This window comes from Micromys minutus (genome assembly GCF_963924665.1).
Source record: "Micromys minutus genome assembly, chromosome: 7".
In the NCBI taxonomy this organism is placed as follows: Eukaryota; Metazoa; Chordata; class Mammalia; order Rodentia; family Muridae; genus Micromys; species Micromys minutus.
This window is the reverse complement of record NC_137976.1, coordinates 58,842,093-58,856,558: the sequence shown is the minus strand read 5'-3', so window position 1 is coordinate 58,856,558 and position 14,466 is coordinate 58,842,093. Positions and strand designations below refer to the sequence as shown.

The 14,466-nt window shown below is 46.7% G+C and overlaps 1 protein-coding gene across 5 annotated transcripts in view; it reads right to left on the bottom strand.

Moving 5' to 3' along the window:
• The window catches only part of KALRN (kalirin RhoGEF kinase), a gene marked incomplete at both ends in the record, with an annotated part of 525,758 nt that overhangs the window by 40,560 nt on the left and 470,732 nt on the right, over positions 1 to 14,466 (bottom strand). For all 5 annotated transcript variants that reach the window (XM_080919241.1, XM_080919248.1, XM_080919249.1 and 2 more), the window contains 10 exons: positions 181 to 352; positions 855 to 1,040; positions 3,713 to 3,790; positions 4,564 to 4,614; positions 5,654 to 5,746; positions 6,588 to 6,674; positions 6,958 to 7,027; positions 7,176 to 7,279; positions 7,633 to 7,699; positions 11,967 to 12,097. In XM_080919241.1, the coding sequence (XP_080775367.1) occupies positions 181 to 352; positions 855 to 1,040; positions 3,713 to 3,790; positions 4,564 to 4,614; positions 5,654 to 5,746; positions 6,588 to 6,674; positions 6,958 to 7,027; positions 7,176 to 7,279; positions 7,633 to 7,699; positions 11,967 to 12,097 (1,039 nt within the window). The remainder of the gene's footprint in view (positions 1 to 180; positions 353 to 854; positions 1,041 to 3,712; positions 3,791 to 4,563; positions 4,615 to 5,653; positions 5,747 to 6,587; positions 6,675 to 6,957; positions 7,028 to 7,175; positions 7,280 to 7,632; positions 7,700 to 11,966; positions 12,098 to 14,466) is intronic.

Sequence of the window (14,466 nt, the reverse complement as noted above, 5' to 3'; positions counted from 1 at the left end):
ATTACCAGTTGGCCATGGGATCACAGGGGCAATCCATACACAATAGCCTATGAACTCTATGAGGTTAGAGACCAGACAGAATGTGATCAGTCTTTGTAAGTCTCCGTGAACTTGGACCCAAGGGTGCTCAGGGGTAGGGTTCCCAGAGATGGCCTTGCTAGCAGCAGGCCCATCACGTACCATTTAAGAAGTCCCTCTGTGTTTCTAGGACTTGGTTGATGTCCTGCACCCAGGCCTGCTGGATGTCTGAGTTGGCGGCCTGCAGAATGACCCTTTCTGAAGTCTCCCTGTTCATGAGTGCAAATTTGCAGGGGTCATCATCTACATCCTCTTCCAGGACCAAGTAATTCATCTGAAATGAAACATGTTTATCCTTTTCATACTTACAGAGTTAAAAAAAAATCAGAGCCTGCTACTATCCTCCAAAGGTGTTTTTTAAAAATTAAACTTATACTTTTTTCACTTGTATTTTTGTGTATTTTATCTGTACACCTTGTTCATGCTTGGTGCCCATGGAGGTCAGCAGAGAGCATCAGATCCCCTGGATCTGGAGTTACAGGCGGTTGTGAGCCACCATGTGGGTGCTGGGAACTAAACCCAGGCCCTCTGGAAGACCAGCCAGTGCTCTTAAGCACTAAGAAATTTCTCCAGCTTCTCTTGCAATTTTTTTAATCTCTGGAGAAGTTTCTAGATTTACTCTGGATTTAAGAGTAATGGAGACTGGCCCTGGGACTGTCTGTTGCTGCTTCCTTCTTATCACGATCACTAGTTAGCTTCACCACCCCCCCCCACCGTCATTTCAACCCCTGAAATGTCCCTCTTTGCCCCTTTGCACCCCCACTGCCCCTTGTTACCTTGATGCTCCTCTTGAACATGTAGCCTGGGGTGAGGGACCCCTTTCGGAGCAGCTCACTGAAGATGACGATCTGCTCAAAGAGAAACACCCGCCTCTCCTTGGTCCGGGACTGCATACCGGCATCCAGTTCTATCACATAGAACGTGTCCTGCTGCAGAAGCTTGCCCTGGGCGGTCAGGGTGCCCTGAAGGAGACACGGGTAAAGGGAGGGTCAGGTAGGTTCATCTCTCTTGGGCCCCATGTTTCCTACCTGTGGAGGATGTAGACAATAGACCTGATATTCAAAGCCTTGGAACTCCAGCAAGACACCGAATTAGGACCCAATTGCTTATCCAGGGATAGTCTACAGACATTTCCCTATTCATGTAGGGCTGTTAGAAGGAAAGGGCTTATGTCATGGAATTAATAAGAAACAAGGTCTGAAAATGCCAGAGGAAATCAGCTGAAACAGAATGACAGGACACATTCGCTTGCACATATAGCTCTGGCTGGCCTGAAACTAGCCTCGTAGATTAGGCTGGCCTTGAACTCTCAGAGTGATGAGATCAAAGGTGTGTGTCACTTTGTGCTGTGTGCTTTCTCCTGTATGTTTTGTTGTTGTTGTTGTTTGGTTTGGTTTTTGTTTTTTAATTAAAGAAGACTTGTGGTGTCAGAGTTGGAAGTAGCCTATCTTCCCTTGTAGCTTTGAGAATCTTGTCTGCCTAGCTTCTTTGTGGTATGGAACAACTGCCTGGGGCGCTCTCATTGTGGCCAAGGAGAGTGATTCAAGATCTCAAATAACCCACTTAAGTGGTTCCTTCTCACCTCCTTCTATTTACGACAGGGATACTCTGAAGTTTTAGTTTCTTGCTAAGACCGACAGATGAAGTTGGGGCATATGTGTGCGTGTGCGTGTGCGTGTGCCTGTGCGCGCGCGTGTGTGTGTGTGTGTGTGTGTGTGTGTGTGTGTGTATCCCTATTTTATAAGGTCAGAGATATTTCTCTGGATCCTGGCATCCTTGATGCCAGCTATCAAGCCACACATTACCTGGCTGGGATAAGAAAGCACATCTGGTCTGCCAGCTTCTAATCAGCTTCTCAAAGACATGTTTAAAGGGAATGTGCCCATCCAGCAGACCTTCACAGAACCTATTAGGAAGACTCCTGTTTATCATTTATTTACTTAATTGCTTTGCAATACGAAGCCTGACAACTGGGATAGAGGTCAGAGGGCCTCTGCAATATACTTTCTTAAGGGGCAACTTCTGCCCCTTAGTGCAAATGTCAGTTATGTCCTGCACATGATGCCATATGCCAAGCATTCCCTGGCACAGGGGTCATTTTTCCTTTGTGCTGCTGAGAAACACCCGCCCTTTGCTTGGACCGTGGCTTCTGACTGCCAAGGTCAGCAGAACCGGCTTATCTCTACCCTGGTCCAAAGTTAATATTAAGCCAGTGACCAGCTAGCCAGAAAAGCTCTGTACACTCTACTAACATTACACAAGAACTCAGAGGTGCGGGCAGCCAGGACTAAAGGAAAAAAATCCTACAAGATCTGAGAGGGAGATGATGGGGATGAGGGGCCCAAAGAGGGAGGGGGCAGATGCTCACTGTCCTGGTCATTCTCTGGCTGAATGACGAAAATACAGACGATGGTGCATGATTTACAAGACAAAACTTCACACACACACACACACACACACAAGCAGAGAGGGGGGAGGGGAGGGGGATGGGGAAAGACTCAGGTGGGTCAGACAGTATAGATGGATGCCCTCCCTCCCTTCAGCAGACACTACCTAAAGGCACTCAGAGAAAGCCTGCGAGACCCCTATTCAGAAAACACCAGGAGGTCAAGAGGAGGTTGAAGAGGAAGAGGCAGCGGGACACTTGAATTGCTTACAACAGCCTTAGGCTTGGTATAGAGCCACCAGTGAAAAGCATACAGTCTCTCCAGGAAGACTAACAAGAAACCACTCGTGAACACTAGAGCGTGTGTGAGTAATTCAACTTATGCTAATATCTGATAGGTCTACCTAGAGAGCTGGGAACCCATGAAGACCCACTGCCTGGCTCCTACCTTGCCAAAGTGTGGGACCCAGGCAGGGGCAGGCAGGATGGACTAGAAGGGAGAGGAGAACAACCCCAACTAGGCTGTAGCATCTCCATTCTTTGTGACACCACTGCCGGCCTTTCTTCTTCACCTTAACTTGACGGAGCCGGGCGAGCACTTCTTTCCTAACTATCTCCAACCCCAGGAATTTCCTCTCCAAAGAAAGAATGATGAAACCTTAGACTCTGGGATTGTTGGGAGAGAGAAGTATGAAAGGGGAGACTTGGACACACATAATATCATAGAAATGCCAAGGGGGCATGAAGATGCCACCAACAAACCAAGGAGCAGATCCTCCCTCACAGATGCTCAGGCCTCAGACTGGTGAGCGGGAATTTCTGTCATTTAAGCCATCCGACGGTAGTGTTCCGCCATGGTGCCTCTTCTGAACCAGTGTGTCCTCTGGACATCTAGCTATTTCCCTTAAGACTTGATCCCTTGTCCCAGGACAGAAATGTGTGATGTTTTGGAGTGTTATGCTTTCACTGATCTGAAATCTGATCACTACACAGACCTATATAAAAGACCTGTCCTCTGGTTTGTGTTCTCACTTGGGTTTCTGGCTCATCACATACGTGTTTCTCAATCAGGAGGAAAGGAAAGAGTCTGTGGCTCAGTTGTAAGGGACTTTGTCTCTTTCCAATTCCCTTGGAATTCTGATCCCGATTTGGCCCAAACCTTTATTTCTCCAGCATCACTGGACTTCTGCAATAGCTCCGCCTTGCCTTCCATATCTGTGAACTAGAGGGGTACCCCTAAGAGCTCACCTCAAAGCCCTGCAGGCGGCCCAGGTTCATCATGTCATTACAGCGCTTTGGGACAAGGCACATTAACTCCACTGCTTTCTGTGGGAAAGAACACATTATTCAGGACACGGGAACCAACATCAGTAGGAAGCTCGGAAAAACTCAGGGCTGGAAAGAGGGACTTATCTCCCCCTAGTCCCTTTGTTGTTGGGAAGGGTGCGGCTCCTGCAGCCCACTCTCAGAGGACTGTGTGGGGCTTTTAGATAAGAGAGGCTGGCATTAGCACAGGGCTCTATGTGAACCGTGGTACACGTGGGAAAACCTTACCTAGCCCAGTCTCTTCCTACCTCCCGCTTTTATCATCCCCTCCCCTTCTATTTTCTTTCTCTTCTGTGTTGCTTTCAGAACACCCAAGCAACTGCTTAGCCTGGTTGTTGAAACACGGGAAGGTTTGACCTAAAATAACCTGCCAGAAATGGCTGCAACCCTCTTTGGCTTAAAATAATCCCTATGGTAGCACAAAGGACCCACTTAGGGGGTAATCCTCAGGGTGTGTGGGGGAATGGAAACAGAGTCATTTATGTGTTCGGGTCAAATGGCACCTGGAGCCAGGGACAAAGTTGCAAACTGAATCTCAGCAATTTTACCAAGTGTCAAATGTCACTCTTACCTAGTAAGAGCCCCAAACACCAGTGGACTAGCCCAGGACCGACGGGAATTCTTGAATTCTAGAAACACTCTGTGTTCAGCAGCACTTGCTATTCCTCATGCTGCTGACTAAGAGGGGAGTGGCTTGGACCCTGGACCTCCTTTGGGGACAAGCCACTCGATATGGTCCCTAAGAAGAGCAAGCATTACAAGCAGAAACCTACCTCGATATCAGAACACTCCAAACCAGCCTTCTCGCTATATCGCAGGAAGTCCTGTCGAGGAAGGGCGTGGGAGGGGTGAATCAGATAGTAAAGATAGCCAGAGAGCCATAAAAAAAAAAAAAAAAAAACCTTATCATAAAAACCCAACAACACCCCAAAGACTTCCCTTCCCAGTGGGGGCAGCAATGGGTTGTAGCTGAAAGTTGAATAATGAGTCATGTTAGACAAAAAGATGGAATGTAATAAACCGCAGGGAAGGGGAGGGAGGGAAGGACAGTGGGACTGTCAAGACAGGAAAGTCAGGGCTTTGTCTTCCACTTGACCTCTCATTTCCAGAAGGAGGAAAGAAAACTAAGTTAAGTTGTTTAGAACATGATTGGATGGTAGGGACTACGTAAGGTCTTCAGGCTCCACCCATTCCCTTATATGCTCTTCTGGTCTTATATTCTTGCTATTTTCTAGGGCTTTGTGGTTTGTTTGACATAGGGTCTCACTTCATACGTAGCCCAGGCTGGCTACATACTCATGACCTTCTTGGTGAGTGTCACCACGCCTGGCTTATGCTTTAGTTTTTAAGGGTCGAGTCAGTGGCTACAGCAAAACAAGAGAAGGAGCTCAGGGTGGAGGCACGGTACAGAGCCATGGTTCTCAACCTGGATTCCACAGTTCAGAGATCCTGTATATCAGATATTTACACTGAGACTCATAGCAGTAACAAAATGACAGCTATGACGTAGCAACCAAATTGTTCTATGGTTGGGGTTCCCCACAGCATGAGAAATTATGTTGGGAAGGTTGAGAATCACCTGTACCTATAGGGCCCTTGGCTCAGTTCCCAAATAAAGGGTGAAAAGGAGAGTAAGATGGGAGTGGGCAGAAGACAAAGCAAAGGAAAACAAAGCAAAACTGAAAACAAGTAACAGCGCAGAAGCAAAGGCCATGCAAGCTATTCAGGCACAAAGCTGAGGGCTGGCGCTTTCCAGCCCTGAAGGGAAGTACAGTGGAGGTGACCCCAAGCCCTGTGCCCACGGCTCCTGCCTGAGGAGTCCCTTCTCCAGCCTGGACCCTGGCTTTGCTCTCATTTTCTCACCTTGAGTAGCAGCTGGTACTTTGTTATTCTCTGAATGGGCTTGATGAGGAAGTCACTAAGGGTCAGCCTTTGATTGATCTCTTGCTTAACCTCCTGAAACACAAGGGTAAGAGGGGTGAGTGGCTAGCCTTCAAGACTTTCATAGAACCTTCCGAATTTTCACACAACACCGCCTACCCCACTATTTAAGTTCTGAGAAATGTGTCACACAGCCCTGAAGGCCTTGCTTGGCTCCTCAGTATTCACAGTGGGCACTGTCACACCACTGTCCCCCACCTGTCCTGGGGGCGGGGAGCTCAGACAGGTACTATGCTCTCTCTACCACTCCAAGAAAGAATCGGGAGAAGGCTTTCCCTCAGACACACAGGCCTACAAGTCTAGATCCTGAACTCTGTTCTCTAAACACACAGGGTTCTTTCTAAGGGGTTCAGGGGAGGGGTAGTGTTGCCCTTCACCCTCAGAAGTGTTCCTGCTGGGCACCTACACACATGGAGGTGCTAGACATAGGGATGATATGAGAGAGAAGGGATCCCAAGGCTTGAGGTGCTGTGGATGGATCAGTTCAAAGGTGTGAGAGACCAGCTAAAGGCTGAGAACAAAGCCAACTGTGAAGTGATTGTAAGCCCTTTAACCAGGGCTAAGCACTTAGCAACATTCCTAGGGGCAGGTGGGGAAGAGTTTGGACATTCAGAGCTCAGTGATCACACGGGAACAAGAGCTTCCACAAATAGTCTGGGACGGAGTTTTCCCATAAACGAGGCATCTCAACAGTGTGTAGACAGAGTCGCCTCTGCTCTTCCTCAAGGGATGGGGTTCAGAAACTACCAGCTCTGTGGAGGCTGGTTTCCTGCCAAGAAGACCGCTGGCAGGGAGCAACTATAGATGAAGGACCTGAGGTACGTCTCATTGCAGCTGTTTTGAGGGAGCAGCTCACCTCAAAGTAGGCATCGTATTCAGCTACGATGTATTCGGAACGTGGCTTGTTCTGGCAATACCACACGTATATGTGCAGCTTCCGCTCCTGGTACAGAAGAAAATGCGACAATCACGTACCTTGGCTTCCAGCTCACCTCCTCTGAACCCACCCCCACGGAGTCAAGGGCAGTTCCAGACAAGGAAAGAGCCGCATAAAGGAAAAGAACAGGGCGGTGAAATGGCCAAATGTATTAAAAACACAAAACAAAACAAAAACCAAAAACTAGAGTGTTGAGAGAGAGAGCAAAGTCAAGAAGAGGGAGCAGGAGGACTTTTAAAACAAGCGTGTTGGCAGCTGGGGAGAGGGGGACAGCTGTGGTGACACTCACATGCTTAATGAAGAGCTGGGCCAATCTGTCTTGCTCTTGGATACATTTTTCCAGTTCAGCCAGGAAAAAACTAAAAGGAAAGAGGAGAAGGCAGTCACACTACTTGGAGAGACATCCTCTGTCAGAGACAAGATAAATGACAGGGGCCTCCCCTCAAATGCCCCGTGCAGGTCAGATGTAAGGGCGGATGCCCACTATCAGGGCAGCTTAGAACTCACTCTTTATGCCAGTCGTAAATCTGGTGGATGTTTCCAAACACGATCTTTTCCTTCCCTCGCATGTCCTCAGGGACCCCCTTCTCTTCTATTCTCTTCATGAAACCCTGCACGACAGAGGTGACATTAGCGGTAGACGTCACAGGCAGCGTTCTGGGCCAAGCCCCATCCTTCGGCTCCCATGACAGCCCACACTGCGTAACTCTGCAGACAGCACGGTGGTATCTTCTCCCACTCAACCAGGCCCCACCTCCCTCTAAAGGCATTCGAATATTTCAAGAGGAAATCAGAATCTGTCTCCATGTTCTGCCTGAATTTGTACCGTTTTTAGTTTCATTTCTGCAAATTAGCAGAGAGTCAAATATACCCAGTCACCAGGTTAAAGTGCTTGGGCCCAGGTAGGGTCCAGTTTGTTCCTGATCAAGGGAGCACAGATACATCCACCCTGCCATCTGCTCACCTCCACCACAATCCCCAGGTCCTTGACGTAGTCCTTCTCCGTCTGTACCAACTCATTCAGGACAAACCTGAGCAAGAGATAAGGATGGTGAAGCTCTAACTCGTAATTAAACAAGCGATCTCATCCCTCTTCCGAAAGACAAGATCTCCTATTTCCCAGGCTGCCCTCAAATTCCCGACATAGCCCAGTTTGGTCCTGAAGCTCTGTTCATCCTGCCTTCATCTCCTGAGTGTCAAGATTAGAGACATATGCTACTGCAGCCAGTTTTATACAGTTCTGGGGACTCGAACCTGCAACTTTGTATACTCAAGGCAAGTACTCTATGAAGCAAATCATACCCCGTCCCCTGTAGCAGAAATACGGCGTAGAAATCACTCTAAGCACTTTTTGCAAAACTGAGTTAAGAAAGCCTTGAGACGAAGGGATTAACAGGAGACTTTAGTCCTTCATTTTGGCTCCATCCTTATTTTAGCCAAAGAGGAAAGACATTTGTGTGATAACCAGCCTTGAAAGGCCACAGAGATTCAGATATAGAGTAAAGCTTCTATCATGCATAATCTGAAATTAGGAATGTATCCATGGTAACTGGCCTGGGAAATCCTCAGTCAAGACCAAAGAACCTAGGTTGGCTGCAGATACTCCGTGTTCACACCTCTGATACAGCATTTACTACCCTGGGATATGGGATTGGTAACAAGGGCATTTGCTTTCTTGGGTTCTTTGTGGATTATTTCCAGATCTTAGATTTATATCTCTTAGGGCATTTTATTATATACCAGTTATTCCACCTAGGTTTTCTCATGCTTACAACAAGGCAGGGATTATAAAGTCCTGTCATTTAAGTACCAAGATAGATGGAAAAGTTAGGTGATGCACCCAAGCCTGCAAAGTGAAGAGGAGAGGTGGGATTTGAACCTAGTGTTAAGGGGCCAAAGATTAATTTCTTCACTTTAGCTTACTGCCTAGGGAACAGCATAGCCAGGCCCCTGGCATCCCGGAAGTCTCCACCCCACCCCTTTCTTCAGTTCTGAGAGTCAAACACTGTATAGAAGATACCATGGTATGCACATGGCACAGAGGTCCTGTGTTTACAGGAGTCAGAAAGGGTTTTGCCTGGAGGCAGACCAGCACATATTTTTGGCCAGAGTGACAGAAGGGATAACATTCTGAGATGTCAAAGAAGAGTTGTAAGTAACGGTTACAACCCAGCAACTGTTCTAAACCCAGGAAGCAATTCATCTGAAATGCTTGTCCTACACAGTACAGAGAAGCCACTGAGTCGGACTGAGAGGGGGAGGGAAAATTGGGAAGTGTCTGGGACCTCAGAGCTTATGGAAGGAGCAAAGGACACACACTTTATCAATGTGCTCAGCGCTTCCAGCTGGCTGTCTTCCTCCAGCACACCAGCATGTGTTTCGGGCCACAGGAAGGAACTGGTAAGGACTAATAGAAGCCTTGAGCTATATCTTTAGCAAGGCCTAAGCAACTCCCTGGAAGAGGGTGGTTAGTGAAAACCCACAGAGAGTGAGAGTGGAAATTCAGGGTTGGGCTAGCCCTTTGGAGGGAAGGCTGGTGCTCTGTTGCCCGGTAGAGATATGCTTATCTTTAGTTGTTTGTTGACCAAAGGAGGTTGCCTTGGTTTTCGAGTGTCCAGGAATTACACTGGATTCCTATGAAGGGCCAGTAAAGTACCTGGGGAGATGAGACATGATCAAAGAAGTCTAGCTGGTGTGGTGGGGAGGCAGGAGAATCTAGAGTTTGAGGCCAGCCTGGGTTACTTAACAAGACTCCTCTAGAAAGACAAAACAAAACTAGATCGATGTGCATGCATTTCAAGACACTCCATGATCAGCAGCCAAAGGAATCAGAAATAGTGGAATGCTTTTTCATGGTCAGTCTCTACTTTAAAAGCTACTCTGGAATGAATGTTACTCTTTGGTCTACCTGAAATTCTCCTGGCTACAAATGGAGTTTATTTAGTTACTTTTCTTTTTGTTATGATAAAATACCTGAGGAAAGCAACTGACAAGTAAGGAAAGATTTCTTTTGGCTTAGGTTTAAGGGGGGTCTGCTCTACCATGGTGAGGGGAGGGCAAAGCTGGTCATATTGTATCCATACAGATGAATACTGGTGATCAGCTCAGATTCTGTTTGTTCTATTTTACTTAGTACAGAATCTCATCCCCTGGGATGGCGCCATGCACACTCACAGAAATACCCAGAGTTGTGTTTCCCAGGGGGATGCCCATTCAGTGATGCTACCAGTGAAGATTAGCCACCTCACACCTACCCTCTTTCACACTGGTAGAGGATAGGTGGCCTTTGTGAGCTTTGGTCCTGGGTGTGCCACTGTGGAGACACTGGTTCCTTACCCTCTTCCTGTTCTTTGTGCAAGGCAAGAACTTTTCAAACTCCAGCCTTACCCAACGGGCCTTGCCCATGCTTAATCTTTTTCATTCTGCTCCATTTTCTTTCTTCTCCAGATTCTAACCTACTACTTAACTTACGTAATTTTTTTTTTTTTTTTTTTTTTTTTTTGGTCTGATTTCTCTCATTAGAATGTAAACCTGCCCTGAGTGGAGGTTTTCTGTTGTTGCTATTGTGTTTCTTCCTCACTGATTTCTCCCACTGGTGGGGGAGATGGTGTGCTTAACAAGCATCTGGTGAGTGACTGGTGACAAGTCCCCTCTCAGCATCTTCCTCCTTCTATACAAACGATACTTTGTTTCCATCCTCTTCCCATGTGGCTCTCATTTGACTCTTTGGTGACCTCCTCCCATGTCCCAATGGAGCCTCCAGTGTCTACACTTTGCTTCTAGCCTCTCACAGTATTTATACCCAGACACCATGTATTTGGCCATGAGGTCCAGCAGGTTAGAGCATCAACAGTCAGAGACATTCAACAGGCTAGTTTTCAAGAGTTGAGGATATGGAAAATAGATGGTGTGCTGAAAGAGGGGATGGTGCAGCCGGCTAAAAGAGCTACAACCATTTCCGGTTTGTTATAACAAAGTCAAACAAAATCTCATATGGATAATGGCAAGTGCTCTTAAGGCCCATTGAGCCAGACTGACAGTTGAAGAGACTGGCTTTTCCAAGGACCACGTTACCTCAAAGGTTGCTGCCCTGACATAAGCTGTGCTTCATCTTGACCAAGGAATAGGAATGAGTTCTGATCACCCCCCCACCCCCACTACTGTCACAACCATGAGAGAAGCCAGGGAAGGGCACATGCTGTACAAGGCTCCAGAAACTTCACTTAGGAGATGACAGCTCATTCACATAATTCTGGGGAGTCCTTCTGACCTTTGAAAAGTTCCGGGGACACGCAGATATTAGTTTACACAACATGCTCCTCTCCTTATATCCCTGCTTTGATACCAGGCTCTTGCTATGATGTTACCACTTTTGCTTCCAAGGAGACAAAGCTCTAAATGTTTACTTTGTATATTTGCCAGCAGCAAAAGGACTTGACTTATTTGATTCACTTATGTTGTCTCGCTTTTATGCTTGTGGCCTGGATAAAGGAGGCTTGGATGTAATGGAGAAAGGAAGACAGAACTAAGCTGGGACCCTTAATACCTGCTAGCCCTATGTGCTTGCTACTTATGACCTCACACACTGAGTTACTAACAGCTGGCTTCCAGAGGGATCAACCCCAAAGGAAAAAAACTTAATTTCTAGAGGAGTTCTGGTTCTGCTTTGCTGAGAGCTAGTATAGTCTGCACTATCTCAAATTCCAGGAGACTGACTTTGCATCAAGGTAGAGAACTCAAACCTTACTTAGCACGTGGACTTTTGCCGGATGTGAATGACATCTTACCACTAGTCATTCAAAGCAAGAGGAGGTTCTTGCACAATGGAACCTACAAGATTCGAAACAAAAGGCCTGGAAGGAGAAGCAGAAATGGGCCTTGCCTGGCAGCAGAGCCTCCCCTATGCTTCTCTTGGCTGCATTTAAGGAGCATCTCCTCATATATCTCCACCAGACTTCTGCCACACGCAGGGACCCTCAATCACTGCAGACCCATGGGAGCCATCCCCCTGTTCTCTGAATTCCATTATTTTCATTTTTAAGCATGCTTTACACTTGTACTAGATCTTGGTTAGATTTTGTCAATAACAGCAATCTTACAGAATATTCCCCCAACCCAAGCTTCCTCAAGGCAGTGCCAAAGTGGTCTATTGATGTTCAGTGTTGTACTGTATAGACCTGGGCCGTCTTCACTTAGAAAGGATGTGAGTAGTTGGGCAGACTGCACGGGGCTGTCTAGTTTTCTCCTGGCAACTGTCTAGCACACACATGTACCAGGATAGGGTGGTGGGCCACTTACATCCTGCCTCTCAGAGCCTTGGCTTTCTGTTCTTCTTCCAGGTTTCTAGGAGGTGTGGGAGGGGCCATCCCCTCATTCAGGCAGCCTGCAGGGTCCTTCAAGCTCCCCCGGTAAGAGCCTCCTTCCAGAGTCTAAAAAGAGAAGGATAAATAGCCTCAGAGCGAGCACTGGAGCATTACTTATAAGCCACGTGTCTCCCCAGTCTAGCCACAGGCAATATGGGAGCCAGCAGCCAAGACTGTGCTTTTTGAACTACAGTGAAGCATTAGAAGACCAGAGATTTTCTTTCACCGCCTTGCAGCAGGGAGCTGCCATCCACAATCAGGGCACACTACTCGTCCTTGTGATCAGGGCACACCAGAAGCCCCGTGTGATCAGAGCACACTAGGCGTCCATGTGTCACCAACTACCCAGACATAATGAAATTGCCACAGCAATTTATCTCTGGGTGAGGGCTCCAGGAAAAGCTAACCACTGCGATTCTATACCAAATAAGGCATTGGGAAGAAAACTGGTCATAGGACTGCTTCATGCAAATTAGTAAGCTAAGGACAGTGACAGGGGTAGGTGGTGGAAACCACACTTTGTTACATTAACTGAAATACTTTGGAAGAAGACAATGAGATGTAGTTGAGAAACAGCCAACAGACGGGGCTTATGCTAAAAACATCTCGGTTAAAGTTATTTACCAAGGACTTTCTTTCGTTAATCCTCATTCCTGTTAATTAAGGAGCTACATAAGGTGCTTACACTTGTTTGAGACAGAAAGGTAAGTAGATTAATACAGTGATCTAGAAACGACTGAGAAAAGGAACCTGAGGTCTAAACCCAGATCTGATGAACACAGGGTACTCTTGTAAGAGATATGAAACGTTCCCATGTGTCCCTGGATTTTCAGATCAGATCCCCCCTTTTAGCAAATTTCTAAAGGACAAAGACGATACTTTTAACAAACCCTGGGAAAAGTTAAGAGTGCTTCCCAGTGGTTAGTGTGTCTCTCTGTGGTAACAGTAACATATGCAAGTTGTAACTAGTAGAGAAATATACTCTTTGGGGACAAACTAACATTCTAATGTACTAAGCTGATTTTCTTAATGTATATTTAGGATACCATATAGATCTTTGAAGAGTTTTTAAATTTAGGTTTTTGGCAGACTCATACATATATGCAATGAATTTTAGTTATTTTTATCTCTGATTACCCTGTCCAATCCCTACCCCTTGTCCACCTGAAAGCTTTCTTTCCCGACTAGGCTGCCTCCTACTTCATTTCTGTATGTGACCAGTGAATGAATGAAGGAATGAATGAATGAATGAATAAGCAAATAAATAAAGCTTCTCTGAGCATGGGAGGGAGGTTACTTGAGTGTGACTAACCTATCAGTGGGTATACCACTGAAGAAAGTGTGTCTCCCCCACGTAACTGTTAATAGTCGTCAGGAAGGGAGATTCCCGAGCCCCTCCCCATTTCATGATGAAATGTTGCTGGGTCAGTCTTATACAGGTCTTGCCAGAGAACCATAGCTGCTTTGAGTTCATGGATGCAAGAGCCATGAGACAATGGAAATCCAGGAAACTTTCTGCAACATTCTGCAACATTCTACCCCATCTTCCAGCCCTTGCATCCTTTCTAACCTGTCATTGGTGGCATTCCTGGAGCCTAAGAGCAGGGCTGTGTGGAATACAAGTGTCTGGGGACCAGTGGAAGCATCGAGGGAAACAATAATCCTAGATATCAGGCTTAAGGTGGGCATCCATAACACATGGAAGACGGAATAACGGCAACTACCCAAGGTGCCTGACAATGCCAGCTTCTGTGGTGCTAGAAGGAAACATTTCATTTCGTAGTCTTTGGAAACACCAGTTCTAAGACACAAGACAGCAAGATCAAATAGTACCGATCACCAAGGCGGTGGAGCAAAGGGCTGTGGCCTGTCTTAGACGGTCTGCACTTGAGAAGATCCATCACCGACTCTCTTAGCTGCAACATTTCAACAGAAGCCAAACAGAGGCAGGAAAGAACATTCCAGGGAAACAAAAGCAAATGTGGTACCCAAGAGGAGAAAAGATGGAAGCTATTAAGACCTTCTTGTTGAACAGTGACATCAGCCTTCTCCCCCACTCCCTTAATTGAGCAACTGTGTCAAGGGTCAAACGTGGATCTGTTGCCAACACTAGAATGAAAAGCACAGACAGTATCTTCCAGCCTGAGAGAGACAAGGGCTTTCCACTTGATGTAAAGGTGTTTACAGAACAAGTAATCAACCATGGGAACTGTTATATCCAGAGCTGCAGTATAGGCTAAAAATAAAGAAAGGTTGAGAAGGGTTTAGCTACATTTATAGATACAGGATCTGTAACCTGTTATTAAGAAAATTAGAATGTCTGGTGCGCTGGACAAGCCAGCGGACAGGCAGCTTTCCAGTGCATGTCCCTTGGTGCCATCACCAGAGACAGGCTCCAGTACAGATGGACCCAGCTGGTGATGGATGTAATTAGT